At 38.8% G+C, this 21,844-nt stretch overlaps 1 protein-coding gene across 7 annotated transcripts in view; it reads right to left on the reverse strand.

Moving 5' to 3' along the window:
• FGD4 (FYVE, RhoGEF and PH domain containing 4) overlaps nt 1–21,844 on the reverse strand; it is a 158,564-nt gene that overhangs the window by 109,835 nt on the left and 26,885 nt on the right. Inside the window, exon 1 of one of the 7 annotated variants that reach the window (XM_003405711.4) lies at nt 1,020–18,127. The exons of 3 other annotated variants lie outside the window; for them this stretch is intronic. In XM_003405711.4, coding sequence (XP_003405759.2) covers nt 1,020–1,110 — 91 coding nt within the window. In that variant the 5' untranslated portion in view covers nt 1,111–18,127. Of the gene's footprint in view, nt 1–1,019; nt 18,138–21,844 lie in introns of those variants that run through there. 3 more of the 7 variants (XM_064284406.1, XM_064284408.1, XM_064284409.1) reach the window with 3 other exon arrangements.

Raw genomic sequence — 21,844 nt, forward strand, 5'->3', positions numbered from 1 at the left:
GGGCAGGGGCAGGGATGTGCAGGAGTGTTCATGGTACAGAGCCAGCCAGGGCTGTGCAGCTGCAGCAGGGCCAGGGCTTGCCTCAGCCTCCCTGCTGCAGTCCTATGACCAACCCCACCCCTCGGGCCCTCACAGTGCATGCCCCCTGAGACCCACAGAAGGAAAGGGTGAAATCACAAGGAAGAAAATCTTAGTGACAATGATGGCATACAGATCAAAGGCTCAGTTCATCTTGTTTAGCAGGTTTATGCCCCTGCAGAAACAATGTGGAAACAGCTACATGAAATAAACCCATTTCAGTTTGTAAAAATATTTTTAGCAGAAATTTCCTGTCACATGGTTAAATTTCTACCACAGAATAGAATTTCATTCCTACTTGAAAGAGTCAATTTCTCATTAATATGCCCTTTAGAATATTCCAGAAAACCACAGTGGCTTAATAATAATAACATTTAAAAACAAATTGATGCCTGTCTCTACATTGTTATCTTTTCAGGGAAAAACAAGTAATATCCACTCCCTTTAACTTTCTTTGCCAAAACAAAATAGGATGCTAAGGATTTTTTGTTGTTGTTGTTTTAACAAAGCAGTACTCCATGCAAGTAGCACTAGAAAAGGATTAGTTGTAAATATGGAATTTCTTAGTTTTGTCCACACCAGAAAGGAAAGGAAAAAAGAAAAACCTTTCCTTTCTTCCCCTGGATTCCTCCCTTCAATGACTGAATTTTCAAACTTTACTAATGTTATTAAGAATGAGTCAGAGAAATAGAACTCTTAAACAAATTATACTTAGCTAACCCAGAAGAAGCCTCCTGGAAGAGCCCCAAACCATGAATAGTAGTACATATCTCAATGTTAAAAGTTGAAAAACAATGTAAGCCTTTTTCTTAACTTTAAAACAAAACCAAACTCTACCACTTGTATGCTCTCAGCATGCTGTATTATAAACTGACCCTCACACACTGAAAAAAAAAAAAAACACACATGAAAACGATACACTAGAAAATGAAACTACTTACCTTTATCACTGGACATGATTTCACATATACTGATACTTAGTCTAATCTGGCTTGATAAGAAAATACTAGGCTTTACTCTTTCAAAGGTCATGTGATAAAATCTCAGTCCTTGCTATAAAGGCTCCAGTAGACTGGAGATTACACAGGATCAGCCAGGAGTTCTGACTGGTGCAATGTCACTTTAGTGCATTCTCGGACCTCACTGCTCAAAGACAACCTCCTGCATCATATGCCACACCTCCCCAGAGGAAGAGCTGCTGCCGTTTTTTCATGAGACTGAGTATATGCAGAGGGTGGACAGACTTCTATTTATTACAATAAAATAAACAATGTAGGTTCATGGAACCTTCAACTGCCCTAGAAATACATTTGGGAATATGATGGTTTATAAATTGACCAATGCCTGAACTATTAGTAATGCTCTAAAAAGGCTAACATGAAAACAGTTTGTTTCCATTTTAACCGGGTCCAGGTCTTGGACCAAAGAGGTGACAGATTCTGACTCACAGGCTTAAGATGTTAAAATCTTATTATAATTCTCTTAGAAATGCTATTTACCAATTACGAATTTCCTTTCTAACACAGCTCACTGATTTGGTGAATAAATCGTGCACGTGAATTTCCTAAGAAAACCAAGTTTTACATGATACTTCAAAACATTGTTTAACTGGCAAAATATTATTCATTTTTTACCACCATAAGTTTATATAACATAATCAGTACTTTTCATAGCTGTCGAGTTGACTTCCACTCATAGTGACCCTATAGGACAGAGCAGAACTGCCCCATAGGGTTTAAATTCATAGGCTTGAAAAAATTAGAAAGTGTCAGACCTAAAATATTTATAAAATCATACTAAGATAGCAGGCTATAGCCGGCTCGCTCACAGGTGAACACTATCTCTTCCATCCTCTCCTTGGTGTGTCTAGATGCAGTGGTTCTCAAAGTCTAGGGTATACCAGAATCAACCGGAGGGCTTGTTAAAACACAGATTGCTGGGTCCCATCTCCAGAACTGGATTCAGATGGTCCGTGGCGGGGCCCCGGAATGGAATTTGCATTTTTAACAAGCTCCCAGGTAACCCTGACTGCTGGTGTGGGACTATACTTTGAGAACCACCAGGTCAGGGTTGAAGTTTTGACTCACTCACTATGGCTTAAGGCACTGACTCAATTGCTCATCTGCTGGAATTACTGCTGCTTCAGGTCACAGCAGGAGCACAACGTTTAGGATGAGGTATGAGGGTTTGTTCTCTGGATTCACACACACATACTTTTACAGGGACTGCTCATCAGGAAATGGAAATCATCAACCTGATAATTTTTAATTAAAGAATTTTGTTTGCATAAAATTCAGGAATAAGTTTCATTAGAAATCTAGAAATGAATCAAGAATTAGAACACAGAGAAAAGGAGTCAAAGAGAACAAATCTGAATTATCTTTTATTTTCTCCCCAAACTGCACTCATGTGTTTCAATTTCACCAAGGCAGGAAAACCGCTGAGACTTAATTCCAAAACCACTTAGACTTGGCAAAATTCGGTAATTTAAAAAACAGAATGTTTCTCTCACAAAAATGCCTGTGATGGTTAAGACTGTGTGGCAACTTGGCTGGGCCATGATTTTCAGTATTTATATGTGATCACTCCCATGATTGAACCTGCTGTGAGTAGCCAATCAGTTGAAAGGGCATTTCCTTGGGGGTGTGGCCTGCACCTGCAGAGTTCTGGCTTTTTTGCTCTCTCTGGATCCTGCCTAACGTAGTGCCATCGAGCCAATTCCGACTCATAGCGACCCTATAGGACAGAGCTGCAGGTACCTCCTATTCATCTGATCTCCTGCTCTTGGGACTTGAGCTACCAGCTTATCTGCAGACCTTGGGATTCATCGATCTTCACAGCCCGAAAGTGGGAGCCCTGCTTTCCAACCTGCCAATCCTGGGTTCGCTAGCCCCTGGGGCTATGTGAATCAAGAGAAGCCTCTATCCTGATCCACAAACTTGGGACGTTCCAGCCTCTACAACTGCATCAGCCATTTCCTTGATAAAATCTCTCTCTAGATAAATTTACATGCTTTACTGGTTTTGCTTCTCTAGAGAATCCCACCTAAGACAATGCCCAAACTTCTGTGCTTCCTAATCTTTTCATGGCAATATTTAAATTACAATCTCAGGTTTGGCTTTCAAACAACTTTTTTTTTTATACCTAACATTTATTTTTTGTCAGGTGCTGTGTTAAGCACTTTCCGTGTAGTGTTTCATTGAATCCTCACAATCGTTCTATAAGATAATCATAATTTGTAACCATTTTACAAAAGAGAAACTAGGGTGAAGACGTTAAAAATCTTGACCAGTCAGCCTAGTAAAAAGATAAATTGAATTCACCTTTCCACAACAAGGGACGATACAATGGAATTCACTTGTCAATCTTTAGAGATGAAAGCCAGAACGTCAAAACATGGTTTGCAGCTAGGAAGTGACCATAAAAATAAAATGTAACTGCTACAGTTGGTTCTCAATTATCCACGAGTAGTAGATAACCTACAATTATATGCACCTTCTACCACAATATCAAAAGCAAATTCTAAGCTACCACTAGCAGCTATGGCAGTACCCACTTATCAGGTGATCCAGCAAACCCACTCCTAGGTACTTATGCAACTGAAATGAATACATTCACATGAAGACCTGTATGTGAATGTTTTCTGAGGTTTTATTCATAATCACTGAAAACTAGAAACAACCCAATTTTTCTTGAGCTGGTGAGCAAATAAACTGTGGTATATCCGTATCAATAAAAGGGAATGAACTAAAGACACCCCCATATATGCATTTGAAAGAAGCCAAACTTGAAAAATTGTGTATCTGTGATTCCATATGATAGCCTGGAAAAGGCAAACCCACAGGGACAGAAAACTGATCTGAGGTCACCAAGGACTGCTGTTGTAGGGAGGGAATGATTACAAAAAGGCAAGGCACGATTACAGAAAGTTATGGAGCTGTTCTTTATCTTCAGTATGGTGATGATTACATGACTGTTACAAAACTGCAAAACTCACAAAATTATACACGAAAGAGGGTAAATTCTACAGTATATAAATTAACCCTTAACTTAAAAAAAATTAAAGGGCAAATAAAATTATTTTATTCTTTAAAAAAAAACAAAAAACCAAGAGTCCCAAACAGAAGGTTTGTCTTGGATATCATAAACCCAAAAATAAATGATTTCTGGTGCATTCATTGCTTCTCATTTTTAGTAGTAGAAATAGTCTCTGGTTAACTCTATTTCTTTTCTGTGGTTTTCAAAAGTCTTGGCATACTCAAAAGAAGTGAGCGAACTTGTTCCTCACACAAAATGATTTATAAACTTTGAAGTTTATAATAGTATATCGGGGGGGAAAAAAACCCCGTTTCCGTCAAGTCAATTCCAACTCATAGTGATCCTATAGGAGAGAGTAGAACTGCCCCCATTGGGTTTCCAAGGAGCACATGGTAGATTCGAACTGCCAACCTTTTGGCTAGCAGCTGTAGCTCTTAACCACTATGCCACCAGGGTTTCCAGCATACTGAAAAGGAGTTTTCAAATAATTACATTTAGATACCTTAATTTATTAAGATTATTTGTCAGAGATATTAAAAAGCCCTGAAAAATACCAAAAATCCATGCAAAAAAATTCACAGCTACTCACCAAATACCCTGACCACTATAGACTTAGAAGGCTGCCACCATCACTTAGCCCTCTCCTCCTCTTTGTACAGATGTTACTTCTGTACAAATTCTGTTGACTAAGGAGCCTATGAAGTTCTGCCAAACATTCACACGGTGTTTCACAACCGTTTGTTTCTTCATTATATTGAACTTAGTTTTTCTTTTTATGAAAGGTTGGTTACATTACTTCCAATAGCTTACTAAGAGACATTTATAATGGAAATGATCTAAAATGAAAATTTTAGCATGTAAGCTGTGCTTCCTGAATTAAAACATACTAATCCAAAATGTTTAAGGGAGCGGGTAAGTAATATACCTCAGCACTTTTATTAAAAGTTAACTGGCACAGCTTCTGTCATGAAATTGGGAACTTCCATGTATTTTGGCCAAGTTGGTTATGATAGATTATTAATTACCAATAAACATATTTTTGTGACAAAACAACAGTACAATTAAACCACATGAATGTCAGTACTTAATTTTGTTTAGATAAAACATGGAGTAGAAAAATTTAAGTACTTCTGACACTTACTTATTTACTAAAGAGTAAAATCCTCAGAGTGATAACTCCAATGTTATTTAACTAGAGGACAATGTCCATTTTCATAGAATGAATCTAATCTGCATCTTAACTGGATTTGCACTCTTTAGTGTTCTAAAAACACTCAAGAATATTTGGTGTTAAAATAATACCCTCATTGGCTTCAAAATAACACATTTTAATAAAAACAATTGATGCACAATTTCCATTTTGCTTGTCTGTGAGCCGTAATGAAGTAAGGTCTGGAAATTCTTGAATACATGCCAGGTAAATCCTGTTGCTTGAATATTTTTGTATGAAAATGTTTTTGTACAGATCTTCAAAGCAAACCTATTATCCTTGAACCTCTATTCTTTCTTTAAAAGTAGTTAGTAAAAATGTTTTCTATTACTTCTTTAGTAATGTGTTCAGTTGAAGTCCCAACCACACACTACTGCTGCCTCAGTCTACTTCCCAACAGTGTCACACTATACAAATGCTCTTTCTAGTAGCTTAGAATCCCTTGCCTTCAACTCTTCCCTCCATACCTACCATGACAGTGTCCACCAATAAGGCTCTGATATTCTGAGGTTGCTATGAGTTACTATTAAAAAAAATTATTGCAACTAAAACATTTTTCACTATAAAAGTATTCTACCCACCCTCAACCAGCCTCCACCTGCTGCTCCACAGTGTGTTTGTTCATGCTTACGGAACCCCTTATCATACATAGATTCTCCCCTGCCTATTCTATCCCTTTGTATTCTTCTCTTTCTCCAGTATCTGCTCTGGTAAGTGATCCATTTGAGGACTGCAACTACTCCGTTATGCAGAAGACTCCAAAATGTCTATCTCCAGTAATAAACCTCCATTTCCAGCTTAATTCTCTAATTCCCAAATGTCTGCAAAATACTTCCTTCACTGGGGAAAGGATATCCTTGAAGGATAAGTAGGATTTTCAATAGGTAGCAAAAGAGGGAAAGGATATTACTCCAGGATTTGTAGTGAAGGAATCTGTGGCAGGTCTGCAAACTTTGTTGTGGCTTGCAGAACTGTCCATCACTCCCCAAGAAATGATGGCTGCTCACCGTACTTGGGGGAGAATCCAAACTATGCAAGATCTGAAAGTTCTGCCTCTGCTTACTTTCCCAGCCTGATCTGTTGCCACTTTACTTTCAAAATGGTATGGTCCTAAACCACATTCCCTCCATCAATCAACTGGTTTTGAGACGGAAGTCAAGAAAAATGTTTTCATAAATTTCCAAAGGAGCCTATTATTTTTTCCAACTTTGAAATAACCACGCGACTTCCAAAAAAGATTCCTCTGAGGCTCTAAGAAAAACAAAACTTTGACTCTACCCTTGCTAGGTCAGACAAAGAATGAAATACAGCCAGTTACTTGCTACTAACTTGGGAGAGAAGAGGAAAGGCTTTCATTTTTCTATTTTTGGTCAGTTGCCTGATCCAGATTTCTTCTAATTGTTGCTGTTATCGAATGCAGTCGAGTCAATTCCGACTCATAGTGACTCCATGGGACAGAGTAAAACTGCCCATAGGGTTTTCTTGGCTCTGATATTTACAGAAGCAGATCATCAGGTCTTTCTCCCCATGCAGCAGCTGGGTGAGTTCAAATCTTTAGGTTAGCAGCCAAGCACTTTTAACCATTGTGCCACCAGGGCTCCTTTTCTTCTAATTACTACCTTCCTTTCCCCAAGATCCTAATGTATTGATTACTGGTATAATAGCAGCTTCTTAAGCCTTTTGTGTTGGCCTGAAGATTCTTAAAGGCCAAACTCAGAAGGCAGAAAGAAGATACCCTTAAATATAACCAGTACCTTGCTATCTTTGCAAATCATCCAGTCTACCTATTTCTTTTGTTTTCCCCCACAGATAATGACACATTTAAACAGGCAGTTTCTTTTTGATACAATCTCCAAAGTACATTGCAGGAATAAAGAAAACCCCAAAGAAAGAAAGATAGAAAGCATATTAGTAGATCCAGATTTCAGTAAGCTTTTAGATCACTTCTTCGAAGTTTACTGTTCTTTGTGACAGAAAATGAGATCAAGAAAAAAAGGGAACTGATTTAAAAAAATAACAGCTATTTCCAGTGTATGATGAATGAATAAATTATAAACTTACTTGCTTGAATTTCTCAAGTTATTTTTCTGGAACTCTCCACCTTGAAAACTTTTGCAATAATGGTCAAACAGACACAGGCTTTCAGTATCATTATTATTATAAAATAATAATAAAAAAATTCATTTTACTTGAATCCATAATCAACACCTATGGAAGCAGCAGTCACATTTGCATTGGGCAAATCTGCTGCAAATGGCCTCTTTAAAGTATTGAAAAGCAAAGATGTCACCTTGAAGACACACTAAGGTGTGCCTGATCCAAGCCATGGTGTTTTCAATTACCTCATATCCATGTGAAAGTTGGACATATAAGGAAGATCAAAGAAGAACTGAGGCCTTTGAATTGTGGTATTGAAGAAGAACATTGAATGGACTGCCAAAAGAACGAACAAACCTGTCTTGGCAGAAGTACAACCAGAATGCTCCTTAAAATAAGCATGGTGAGACTACGTCTCACATACTTTGGACATGTTAAAAACAAGGAAGACCCTCAAAAAGATGGACTGACACAGTGGCTACAACAATGGGCTCAAGCTTAACAAGCATTGTGAGGATGGCACAGAACCAGGCAGTGTTTCGTTCTGTTGTACACAGGGTTGCTGTGAGTCAGAATTGACTCAACGGCACCTAACAACAATAGCAAAATACTCATGTAGTCTTTAAGACACAACGCTCTAGTTTATACATGAATTACTAGTGATACTCAAGATAAATAACCTTACGTTAGTAAACAGCTTATTTTCTGTGGGGCAGGACTTCTCTTTTTCCTGTCTATAGGGTTGCAATGGTAGATGTGTTCAACATCTGAGCAGGTAAAGAAATGAGTAAGGATACAGTAGGAATTAGTTACCTGTGGCGAACTGGAGAGGATTTTTTTTTTTTTTTAATTAAAAAAAAATTGTATGGGTCAAGGAAATAACTCTGAGCCATCAATTTGAGATTCCGCCTAAAATTGTTATATTTGTTTATTTATAAAGAATTATTGTGCTCCTACTACATACCTGGCACCCTGGCAGGCACTGGGGGATTTTTTATAAAGCCCTGCATTATCTGCCTCACCCACCGCTTTCCTCACATCTCATCTCCCTTCAGCCACACCATCCTTTCAGTTCTTATGGCCTTAAGGTCTTCACATATGACCCAGTCTTGCTATCCCCAGTGGTTTTCCTTTGAACACTTATTCACAATCGTAATTAAACAATTCTCATGCCATGTCCTTGTTTAACATTTGTGTTCCCAGTACACCCAAAGCTTCTTTCACAAGGTCTGTCCGGTCCATTATTATGGGCCCTGCAAACACGGCGCCAGACACATTATAGTGCACCAGTGGGAGAGAGCAGAGAAGTGAAAGGTGACTAAGCAGGTTGGCAAATTTGACAGGGGCCCTGTCACACCCATATGCACATAGAGGCAGGTCAGGAAAGTCTTTCTAAACAGTAATCTCCACTCTTTGATGGCACATCCTTCTTAGTATAAAAATCTGGGCATGTCCTCCTGTATGTACGCATAAATTAAATACAATCACTACTGTTCTAATATGCATATTGCAAAACATATAAAACAGAACTTTAAATAGGATGAGGTAAAGATACAAAACTACTTTGGAGAAAGTAATGTGAATCGGCTTTTTTTTTTAATCTTGGTGAGATATTTCAAGATACAGCAATTTAAAAGAATGGATTTACAATGTCACTGAATTGTGCATGTAGAAACTGTTGAACTGGTGTATGTTTTGCTGTGTATATTCTCAATAACAACAAAATAAATAAAATTTAAAATAAAAAGGATGGATTTAAGTCCAGTTTACTTCCATGCTAGGTTTTAGTGACTGCCCTGAGAAAGATTCACAGCTCCAAAGCCAAGGAGTACATCACTGGCTGCACTTACTAAAACACTAAAACATGAGAGACAATTTCAAGTCTCATCTACCAGTTATGCAGAGATTTTCCTTGAAATTTTTTGTAGGAAATTTTTATTTGTCTTGATACTGTGGAAGGAGTTCCATTCTTTTATTTTTGAAAACTTGGTCTGATACCTACTAAAATCTTTGAAGATTTTTAAACAAGGTTAAAAACTTCTGTGTTTTAGTTTTTGTGTGCACTCAGGCAGAATTGAGTTTTTTAAAAATAGATGATGCACTTACATCAGTTTTGGTGAGAAAATTAACATAATAAATGGAAACATTTCCAAACAGTCATTTCAAAAATGCTCTCTCTATAGTGTACATTTCCCTTGCTCCTGACTGCAGTTACTTTCTCACTCATTCAATTGCCACCTTTACCTGAAAGGGACAGATTGTGTTTATTTTTTCAAACATATCTGCAAGGTAAGAACCAACTAAGTAGCTACTGACAACTTGTCTTCACATGAAAGGTGAGCAAATGTGGAACATCTGTCTTTTTGTAAAAGAAAAAAATGTAATATCTTTACTCTGACAACTCATTTAAATACTTTGCCATTACCGTATTTTTTCACAAATAAGGCACCCACACATATAACTGTGCATAGCACACCTAGGAAAACAATGCGTGAAAGGGTTGTGAGGCTGGCAAAAAACATAATGCATGTGTTGTTTGTGTAAAAATGCGGTAATCTACAAACCTCTCTGTCTGGTATAAAAGATAAGTGTATGGTCTTGTGATCCAAACAGTTAGTACTCTCAGCTGCTAACCAAAAGGTCGGTGATTCGATTCCCCCCAGAGGCACCTCAGAAGAAAGGCCGGGAAATCTGCTTCCAAAAAATCAGCCATTGAAAACCCTATGGAGCACAGTTCTACTGTGATACACATGGAGTCGCCATGAGTCAGAATCACCTTGATGGCAACTGGTAAAACTGGTATTAGAAAGTATTGTCAGAATTCTATGATCTAAAATAATGTATCTCAGTCTACTTCGTCAGTCATGCCTAAAATGCCACGGGCAGAAACGAGACAAATGAGCTTGCCACTGCCCCCTCCTCCACACTTCCCTCAGAATTCTTTGCTGTACCTGATACATTGTTGTTGTTAGCTACCACTGAGTTGGCTCCTGATTCAGGATAACCCCATGCACAAAGCAAGGAAGTGCTGCCTGGTCCTGCGTCATCCCCATGATTGGTTGCAGATCAGTCTGTTGTGATCCATAGGGTTTTCACTGGCTGATTTTTGGGAGAAGATTGCTAGGCCTTTCTTCCTAGTCAGTCAAAGTCTGGAAGCTCTGCAGACACCTGTTCAGCACCATAGCAACACACAAGACAGGTGGTATCTGCACACAAGGTGCATAGGCTGGGAACCAAACCCAGTCGCCTGCATGGAAGGTGAGAATTCTACCATTGAACCACCACTGAGAGGCATCTGATAGACTGAGTGAAAGCGTCAGATGAGACCATAAATATTAGGAATGCCTAGGTTTGTGCTTGTGTGTGTGTGTTTTACTCCTTAGACGAAATATTCCAAATTCTAATATCTGCTTAACACATTCCAAGAGTTCACCTTTTGCACCCCCTGGGGCACACAACCCTTCACAGACCACTGCTCCGGAGAAGGCAACGTCTAGAGGACAAATAGTGTGTATGTTCCTAAACAGTAGTGTTTCACAGGGACCTTGTACATTTCATCTAACAACACATCTTCAAGTTATTTCTGAGATTCAAATATGTCATAAAGCTGGCATAAATGCTATAATACTAATGTTAGAGCTACGATTACTATAGAAAGTAGGCAGCATAAATAGTAAAAATGTTACATTTAAAAATACGTAATTTGACAAGAAAAAAAATCTCCAAAATGATTTCAAATTGAATTCTTCCAAAACATTAACCATGTTTTCTACATCGGTATACATGAAATGAAGATTACATAACCCTATGGTTTGATTCTGGGATATCAATTATGCTACTTAAAAGTTATGATATTAAGGATGCCAATAAATTCTAACCTAACTGCTCTGACTGGGATCACAACAGAGGGTCCCAGACAGAGTGGGAGAAAAATTATAGAACAAAAAGTCAAATTCTCTGTCCTGTCTGACAGAGACTGCAAGAGCCCCCAAGGCCATGGCCCTAAAACACCCTTCTGAACTGGAACTAAGGCCATTCCCAGAGACCACCTTTTAGTCAAACCATAGATCAAACCAAAACCAAGTCCACTCTCATCAAGTTGATTCCCGCTCATAGTGACCCTATAGGACAAAGTAGAACTCCCCCATGGGGTTTCTAAAGCTGCAAATCTTTGTGGAACCACACTGCCACATCTTTCTCCCACAGAGCAGCTGGTGGGTTCCAACCAACAACCTTTTGGTTAGCAGCTAAAAGCTTTAATCACTGCATCACCAGGGTTCCTTAAACCATAAATAACCAAAAACAACAACAAAAAAAAACCTGTTGCTGTCAAGTCGATTCAGACCATAGCAACCTTATAAGACAGAGTAAAACTGTCCCATAAGGTTTCCAAGGAGCAGCTGGTGGATTCAAACTGCCGACATTTTGATTAGCAGCTGAGCACTTTAACTACTAAGCCACCAGTGTTCCTTAAATCATAAAAACAAACAAAAAACACTGCTGTCAAGTCGATTCTGACTCATAGCGACCCTACAGGACAGGGTACAACTGCCTAATAGGGTTTCCAAGGAGCAGCTGGTGGATTCAAACTGTTGACCTCTTGGTGAGCAGACCAGTTCTTAACCAATGCACCACCAGGGCTCCTTAAGCCATAGACAGGCCCATAAAATAAACAATAACACCCTAAAGGAATGTGCACCTTAGAACAATCAATTGTACAAGACAAATGGGCCGGAGAGGTAGATAATCAGGACGAAAAGAAACGAGGGCCATAGGACGGAGATTGGAAGAGCGTTGACACATTGTGGGGAATGAAACCAATGTCATGAACACTTTATGTACAAACTATCAAATGAGAAACTAATTGGCCCCATAAACTTTCACCTAATGCACAATAAAAAAAAAATTAAAAGTAACTGCGAATAATATTGGTAAAGAAATATTTAGAAAAAAATTAATCTTCATAGTAAAAGACATAAAATAAAATACCATTTTTTCTAGCCCACTGGGGAAAAATAAATGTATTTAAAGGATAAGCTCCAGAACTAAAGAAACTATTATCTCAAACACGACCAGTGGCAGGAAAATTGGAAAATGGGCCATTGAGGAGGTAATTCGGTAATACATATCAAGCACCACATAAATGCACACCACCTAGCTCCAACACTTTTGGCCGGCTATTCTAAACAAAAAGCTGTACTATAAAGATGAATGTAATGTCACCATGACAGGCGAAAATTAGAAGCAAAGTAACAATCTAACAAAATTATTTTCATAACTTTTTTTTTTATATAATTAAAAAAAAAAAACCATTGCTGTCAAGCTGATTCCAACTCATAGCAACCCTACAGGACAGAATAGAACTGCCCCAAAGGGTTTCCAAGGCCATTGTCTTCACAGAAGCAGACTGCCACATCTTTCTCTCATGGAGTCTGGTGGGTTCGAACCTCTAATCTCTCAGTTAGCAGTTGAAACTTAACCCCTGCACCACCAGGGCTTTATTTTTTTTTAATACAATTTTATATCCTCCTAAAGACAGGTCAGAGCCCTGGTGGCGCAGTGGTTAAGACCTCAGCAGCTAACTAAAAGGTCAGCAGTTAGAACCCACCAGCTGCTCCTTGGAAACCCTACGGTGCAGTTCTACTCTGTCCTTTAGGGCCGCTATAAGTCGGAATTGATTCAACAGCAATGGGTTTTAAAGACAAGGTCAGTTTAAAGCACGTGAAAGGCACTCAAATTTTTGCTAATTTGCATGTGTTATGAGAGCTCCTGAATGATACATCAAATAAGGAAGTTTTACTAAGCATCTAGGCACTTTTTGGGCACTCGCTAACACACACGAGGCCTGAAATTGCCCTGTTTAAATTACGGTCATTTCCAGTTCCACTACGGTATAATAGTCCTAATATCATATCAGAGATATATATTCATTACATAAAATTACCATCTAAAATCAAAGTAAGAAGTTTCCCACTCCTCTTAATGAATTAAAGTTTTGGTATTTTCCTAGGTCAGAGACATTTTAATAGAGAATAATTTTTGCTGTTATCAATTATGTATAAACCTCATAATAAGTACTCTGAGGTACGAGAGGTTTTTATTCTATTAAAATAAACTTGATTCCATTTTAAATTTGAGTTGACATGCTAAAGCTTCCCTTTATAATTTGCATATTTTGTAGTTTGTGATATGTATCAATGTAAGCAAACATGCTTGCTCAATTTCACTATTATTCCCCCTAACAAGGATGCTGTCTAAAAAGACCATACATACTCGGTGCAAACAGAAAATGCTGAAGTTGCTAGCCACAACTGAAAAAAGGAAATTAGTTCCAGTTTGTTGCTTAATTCCACTTTTCAACGGGCGTTTTTTTTTTTAACTTAGTTTTTTTTTTTAATTTTTTTCTCCTGGTTTTGGAGACGGGTTTATGTTTTGCCTTTGATAATTTTAGTTTATTACATGATATATTGACTTGGGCATAACCAGTACCAGTTGCCTCTGAGTCAACTTCAACTCACGGCAAGTCCATGTGTGGCAGAGCAGAACTGCGCTCCATAGGGTTTTTAAGGGCTGATTTTTCGGAAGTGGATTGCCAGGCCTGTCTGCTGAAGCACCTCTGGGTACACCTGAACCTCCAACCTTTTTATTAGCAGCTGAGTGCATTACAGGTAGTCCCCAGATTATGAACAAGTTCCTTTCTTAAGTCTGTCTTTAAGACAAATTTGTATGTAAATTGGAACACTTAGGTACAGTTCGTATCTAACTTCAGTCAAATGTTTATCTTAGTACACAGTATATAATGTACCTTTGTATGCATAAAAACCGTTAAAGAAACACTTCTATATACACTAAAACATCTTTAACATAATGATACAGTAATAATAATAATGCTTTGATGCATGTCGGAAAGTAGCGCCCCTTTGTTATTACAAATCATTGTATATACCTCAAATTTTTAACATAATAGGCTTTATGGGGGTTTGTTCCTAACTATGAGTTGAACACAAGTCAGACATTTGTAACCCAGGAATTGCCAGTAGCCATTTGTACCACCCAGGAACTTTAATTTGGGATTAAAAAAACTAAAAAGTTTTTTTTTTTTTTTTTTATCCGCAGCCTGTTATTTACTAAAATCAAGTTACTGGTTGAAGAGTGGGTTAGACTTCTTTAATATGAATATCTTATTTGCGGGAACCTCAATTTTCTGCCTCTTTAACAGGGGTATATGATTCAAAAGAATAGTTTTCAATTTATCCTATCTTCCTTGATGGAAGTTTAGTCCTTACACATTCATGATTGTTTTTATATTCAAAAGGTACAAGTACCCATATGTATCTGTAAAAATGCAGCTTCCATCTGCCTGGCTACTTTTTATCCCTTCTATGAAGGGATGCAGGTAGTTAATAATAATTACTTAATTCAGGAGGAAACACATAGAAATGCAGTTGTTCGAAGCGACACTACATATGGAATGCTGATATTAGCATGGATAGTCTGACAAGAACAACACTAGGGATCAGCAGGAAAGCAGATTTTCAAACCAAAACAAATGTGTATAAAAAAGGGCTTTTGTTTGGTTCAAAAAGATTACTACTGCCTGTAGTTCCTTGATCCTATTGTCCCTGACACCATTCAACTTCCTCAAGTGATTCTCAAACACTTTGGAGATGTCTGAGTAAGACTCAGTCTTTTCCTCATTCCTTCCTTTAGGTGCTTTATTTAGCACTTTTTTTTTAATTTGCTGCACAAGGAGCAAATAGTAATGGTTAAGAACTTGGCTGCTAACCAAAAGGTTGGTAGTTTGAACTCACCAGCAGCTCCATGGGAGAAAAGACCTGGCGATCTGCTCCCCTAAAGATTACAGCCTAGGAAACCCTATGGGGCAGTTCTACTCTGTCCCATAGGGTAGCTACTAGTCAGAATTGACTCAATGGAACACAACAACGATATCTGCTGAGCTTTGTGCAACCACCTGGGGACACGAAGATGATCAAGATTAAATTCGTGACCTCAAAGGGCACCCATTTTAATTGGTAGAGGTGGATAATAATGGATTAAGAACCATCAGAGTTTTGAGGAGAGACTACTTAATTCTCTTTGTTGGAGTAGTGCTCATTCCAGAAGCAGAGACAATGAAATTATGTGTGGTACCTTAGAACAGCAGTTAAGCACTCAGCTGCTAACCAAAAGGTCATCAGTTTAAACCCACCAGTTGTTCCGTGGGAGAAAAGACCTGGCGGTCTGCTCCCGTAAAGATTACAGCCTTGCAAACCCTATGGGCAGTTCTACTCTGTCACACAGGGCTGCTGTGGGCAGGAATGGACTTGATGGCACACAACAACAGCAACAGAACTGTTTACTATTCCAATCGCAAGGTGTGATACCTTTCCTTATCTTTCAACTGTGGAATGGTAACACCCAACTGGCACTGGCAATTCGGGTAACTTCCTTTACCTTGGAAACCCTGGTGGCGCAGTTAAGAGTTTGGCTGCTAACCAAAAGGTTGGCAATCTGAATCCACCAGGCATTCCTTGGAAACCCTATACGGCAGTTCTACTCTGCCCTACAGGGTCGCTATGAGTTGGAATCGACTTGATGGCAATGGGTTTGGTTTATTATTTTTTTTCTTTACCTTAAATTTTACCTTTAGCTTTAGTTCAGTTCAACAATAAAGTGTCTAGTATGAGTTCTATGCTGAGCCAAAAGCTAGAGATATGAGTGAAATAGTTCCTGGCCTAAAGGAGCTCAGTCTAGCTGGGGAGAGAGACAAGGTAACAGCCAACTGCTAAATACGTTGATGACAGACATAATCATGGAGAACTTCAGGAGCTCAGAGGAGAGGAATACAGCTGGGAAGAAAGGCTTAGTGAACAGTGATAGTTTAGTGGTGTCTTAAAGGAGCCTAATCAACACTGCAATTTTTCTTCTTTCATTTAAAAACAACAACAACACAACTTCATCTTATAGCTCTTTCCTCAACATGCACGTTGCTTAGGTATTTTAGAACGGAAATAACCTGTTATTTAACTAATTTACTACTTGGATAGTTTTTAGACTTTTTTCATGAAAAAAAAAAAATACTAGCTTTTCCAAGTTATGTTGTAAACCCAGATGAATCCTGTTTTATTTTCTGCTTTCTGCCTACAGCAAGGGTTGTCATTTGTTGACAGGCAAAAATTAATTTTAAATGGTAGAAATTATGGGAATTTGAAATGGGACACATGAAGAAAAACTAGGAGTTTGTTTTAAAATCTCTGGTGATTATTTTCCTTTTACTGCCATGTCTTCCTTTTCACAAAAGGGAAGCTAATACATTTTATCAAACTAAGAAATTTATTTGGCTTATGTGGCATTTGTTTCCAAGATTGTAAAAAATAAAACCTTTGTACAGAAGTCTGAACATGTGATGAGAAATTTATGCCTGAATCAAATGTGGCCTGCTTCCCTCGTGGCACTCCTTACATTAACTAACGATACATCCTCCAACTAGATATCCAAGCTGAAACTTCCAATCTGTTCTTGTCTGCCTACTTCTTCATCCCAATCCACACATCCAGTTAATCGTCAAGTCCTGATGATTCTACTCCTACAGATTTCTCAGTTCCTTGCCTCTTTTACATCCTTCAGTCACTGTCCTAATTCAAGGAACTCATTATCTCTCACCTGGACCATCTACCCCTGTCAAAATTCCAGGCCTCCTGAACTTTGCCCCCCACTCCTCTACCATCCATGCTGTCAAGAGTCTCTTTCCAAAATGTGTACAGGGCCAAGTTGCTTGCCATCTTAAAAATCCCAAAGAGCTCCCTGCCCGCTGCCTGTAGGGGATAAAGTCCCAACCCCAAAGCACGGCTTAGATAATGTGATGTAATTTGGTGCCATTTATTTTACAAATCCCAACCATTCTACTTCTACAAACAATTGCAACACTCTAGTTACACCAACTTTCTTATCCTCTAAACATATTATTATTCTTTAATATTTTTCAAGCCTTTATATATGCAGTTAGGCCCCTGGGTAGCACAAACAGTTTTCTCCCCAGAATATAGGTAAGCACACAAACAACCTGACAATGATGGCTTCTCTTTGCTCTCTTTGTTCAGTCTAAGTTCCTCCACTTTTTGTATCACTTCATGCTCACCTCACTAAAGGCTGAGCAAAGAAAATCCTCTCATTTAGCAAATGAGGTTCTATCTCTAAATGTTCAAATCCTAACACTGCCTTAGCACCAATCATTGTATCAAAAACAAACAAACCCATTGCCGTCAAGTCAATGCCGACCCATAGCGGCCCTATAGGACAGAGTAGATCTGCCCCATAGAGTTTCCAAGGAGTGCCTGGTGGATTCAAACTGCCAACCTTTTGGTTAGCAGCCGTAGCACTTAACCAGTACACCACTAGGGTTTCCTTAAAATTACATCCCTCACGTATGCTCCAATTCCGGCCCATCACCTCTTTTATGATCTGCCTCAAAGTCCTTACCTTCTGCTTAATCCCACAGATCTGATGACTCCTTTATAACTTCATATCCCTTTCACAGAAGATATTTAGCTTGTATTATAATACTGGCCCATAATTTTTAATTAAGCAATTAAAAAAAATTTTTTTACAATCATTGCAAAGTAAATTCTGTTTTTCTAACAGAACATCAGGTTGAAAAGGGCTTTAAAAGTCATCCAGTCCCACACATCGGTAGATGACTCTTCTTTATAATATCTTTTACGAGTGCTTGCCTAATTTCTATTTGAATACCACCAACCAAAAAAAAAAAAAAAAAAACCTAGTGCCATCAAGTCGATTCCGACTCATAGAGGCCCTACAGGACAGAGTAGAACTGCCCCATAGTTTCCAAGGAGCGCCTTGCTGATTCGAACTGCTGATCCTTTGGTTAGCAGCTGTAGCACTTAACCACTATGCCACCAGGGTTTCCTTGAATATCACCAGTGATAGGAAAATAGCTCTTGAATGGCTCATTCCACTTTTAAAAATAGTCTAATTGTTTAGAAAAGCATTTTTAAGTTTTTACTATGCAATCCCTAACACAAATGCATACTGACCTCTACACATCACCACTACTCTACTGAGGACAAGCTTGTGTTCGCTGCCGTATTACAAACTGCCCTTTTTTTTAAACTGTGCTTTTAGTGAAAATTTATAAATCAGGTCAGTCTCTCATACAAAAATTTACATACACCTTGTTATACACTCTTAATTGCACTCCCTCTGATGAGACAGCACAGTACTTCCCTCCACTCTCTCTCCTCGAGTACATTTGGGTAGCTTCTGGACACCCCTGTACTCTCATCTCCCCTCCAGACAGGAGATGCCAACATAGTCTCATGTGTCTACTTGATCCAAGAAGCTCGTTCTTCACCAGTCTCATTTTCCATCCCCTATTCCAGTCCAATCCCTGTCTGAGGAGTTGGCTTTGGGAATGGTTCCTGCCCTGGGGTAACAGAAGGTCTGGGATCCATGGCCTCCAGGGTTCCTCCAGTCCCAGGGTCTGACCATTAAGTTTGGTCTTTTTATGAGATTTTGGGGTCTGCATCCCACTGCTCTCCTGCTCTCTCAGGGTTTCTCTGCTGAGTTTCCTGTCAGGGCAGTCATTGGTTGTAGCTAGACAAATTGCCTTTTGTTGAATATTTTTTTATACATATATTTTCTGATGATACAATTCCTATAATGTCATTATTAATAATTTAAAATCTATAGAAAATCTGTAAAGAAAAAAAAAAGTAATCCCCAAATCTAGTGATTAGTGTTTGGTATAATTCCCTCCAGTATTTTTTCTATGTATTTTATAAAATATAACAACGCAGCATATACAATGTGTATATACATTCCATTTAACATTTCATTGGAGTATTTTCCTATATATTTTTGAAAACATGTTTTTAATAATTGTATAACGCACTACCCTACGAATATATCATAATTCACTGAGCCATTTCCCTATTGTTGAAGGTGTTAGTAATTTCCCATTTCTCCCCATTCCCACTAGACACCTGATGTGATATGATAAATCTTTAGTTGGATAATCCAGTAACTGATTAGTGGCAGATTTCTAAAATTGGGATTATGGGATCAAAAGCCACAAACATTTTTAGCACTACTGATGTATGTAGCAGGTGCGTTCTTTTAATTGCTCGCTCTATCCATTGCCCTTCCAAAGAGTTCCTGCTTCATCAGATGTGCTGAGTAGGTAGCAGGTCAAATGACCCCTTGTGTTTGGTCACAGTAAGGGAACCAGAGGTTACTGCTGGCCAGAGCTGAGCCCCTTGGAATCTTTCCAAGGCATCAGTAGTTGGAATGCATGTGTCTCTGCTACATACTGGAACTGGGAAGTGGTATAATTTGCGATTGCGGGTTGGCCATGTTTTCTGCCATCCACACAGAGAAGCAGAAGAGGCCAGTCTGAAAGGAATGCTGCACACAGGCAGAGTAGTAGGATGAGAGGTCATAGGGACAGTGACTGTCCTGGTTCACCATGGCTTATTGTTACAAGGCCTGGATGAACTTATTATATCTGGGTATTATTCCTATATGTCCCTCTTTTTTCTTATAGTGGAATTCTATTTCTTGCAACAAAATGTTGTCTAATTAAGATAATACATGTTACCAAATTGTTTTCCCAAAGGTTATATCAGTTTACACCATGACCCAAAGTATATAGGGGGGCCATTCTGGATTATAACCATTAAGAATTTTTTGACAATGTAATAAGCAAGAATAGTTATTTTGTATATTTATTTGATTGCTAGTTATATAAAACATTTGGTATGTATTAGTCATTTGTATTTCTTCCTCTGTGAAGAAATATAAATTCATGTTCTTGGACAATTCATTTTTATACTTCCTCTGTTACCGCAATACTTCAGTTTCCTGTATCTTTTGCCTAGGTTAATGCAATGGCCCTCTGACTAGAGAAAATTGAGCAGAAAAGCTTGAAGCATAGGTTTGAACCTGGAATGGATCACAGTTTGAATCCTAGTTCCTCACATAATAACTGGTGAACTTGGGAACAGTATGTACCTCATAGCAACAGTTTTCTTACTTGTTCAATGAAGATAAATCTCACTTATCTCAAATGTCTGTCAAAGATTAAATGAGGTGATGAATGAGTAAACACTAAAAATTAACATCTGTTGATTGCAATCATGAGTTGGAATCAAAGGCAAAGAGCCTGGTTTTGGTTTTTGATTGCAATTAAAGTAGAGTTGAATCACAAGTACATTTAAACTTGCTGAAATCGAACTAGTTATGTTTTCAAATAGAGAAAACAGGTGTATGAGAGAGAGAACACAACCAGACACAGCTGTTCAGGTAATTTGACCCAATGCTCATGTGCCCTGTGGTGAGAGGGAGCCAGAGAACAGGAACCTGCTCCTCCCTCAGTTGGTATCAGTTCACTTGCGACCCTCACCTTTCTCTGAGCCTCTCGCCACACTGAGCTTGATTCTAGACCTATATTGTATTTCATATAGAATGGCCCCTAAATGCAAGCCAAGTAATTCTTTCATCTCATGCCCAAACAGAGCAGCAGCAATCTGCTCCAATGCTGGGGGAAAAAAGCCCGCTGTTGAAGAGAGGGCCAGTATTCAAAGCCATGCCTTCCTAAGGGACTTCTCAAGAACTTTGACTATGTGTAGATTTTGTCTTGTGCCCTGTCTTTAGAATTTAAATACTAAGACGTAACTTTGCTGTATTGTGGTGGTGGTGAAAGAAGAAGAAAAATTCTGTCCATCAAGGATGAAGATAAAGAAGAAGAATTTTGCCTGCCTTGGATATTGTCCTCGCCAATGTTTCCATCATTTAATTAACTGACAACAGTTAATCTTTTCAGGCTATTGAAGCTCTATCCCCCAAATGTTTAAAACTGTTCAACGGTTCCTCATTCTTTATAAAACCATTGCCGTCAAGTGGATTCTAACTCATAGTGACCCTACAGGACAAAGCAGAACTGCCCCATAGGGTTTCCTAGGCAAAATCAGACCGTCACATCTTTCTGCCTCAGAGTGGCTGTTGGCTTCGAACTGCCGTTCTTTTGATCAGCAGCTCAGTGCTTTAACCACTGTGCCACACGGTAAAAGCTTCCATGTAAGCCATCTCCATTCTCATGTCCTGCCCTGCCTGGCCTCAAATTCTGCACTCAGCTATTAATGCTTCTCATGCCCATCATGCTACCTCGTGCTTCTCTGATTTTTCCTCTTGCCTCCTCTGTTTAGAATTCCTGGCCCCACCTCACCTGCACAGCTGATTACCCACCCCTCTGTACCTGGTACCCCTCCTCCACTATGCCACCTATCACGCTAAATGCAATTATTGGCTCAAGAATTATAAGCTGAGCACCGTAGAGGCACAGAACATGTCCTAGTCATGTTCTTCATCTGTAATCTATCGAGGGCAGAGCAGACCCTCAAAAAG

The sequence above is a fragment of the Loxodonta africana genome, chromosome 4, assembly GCF_030014295.1.
Source record: "Loxodonta africana isolate mLoxAfr1 chromosome 4, mLoxAfr1.hap2, whole genome shotgun sequence".
Classification (NCBI taxonomy): Eukaryota; Metazoa; Chordata; class Mammalia; order Proboscidea; family Elephantidae; genus Loxodonta; species Loxodonta africana.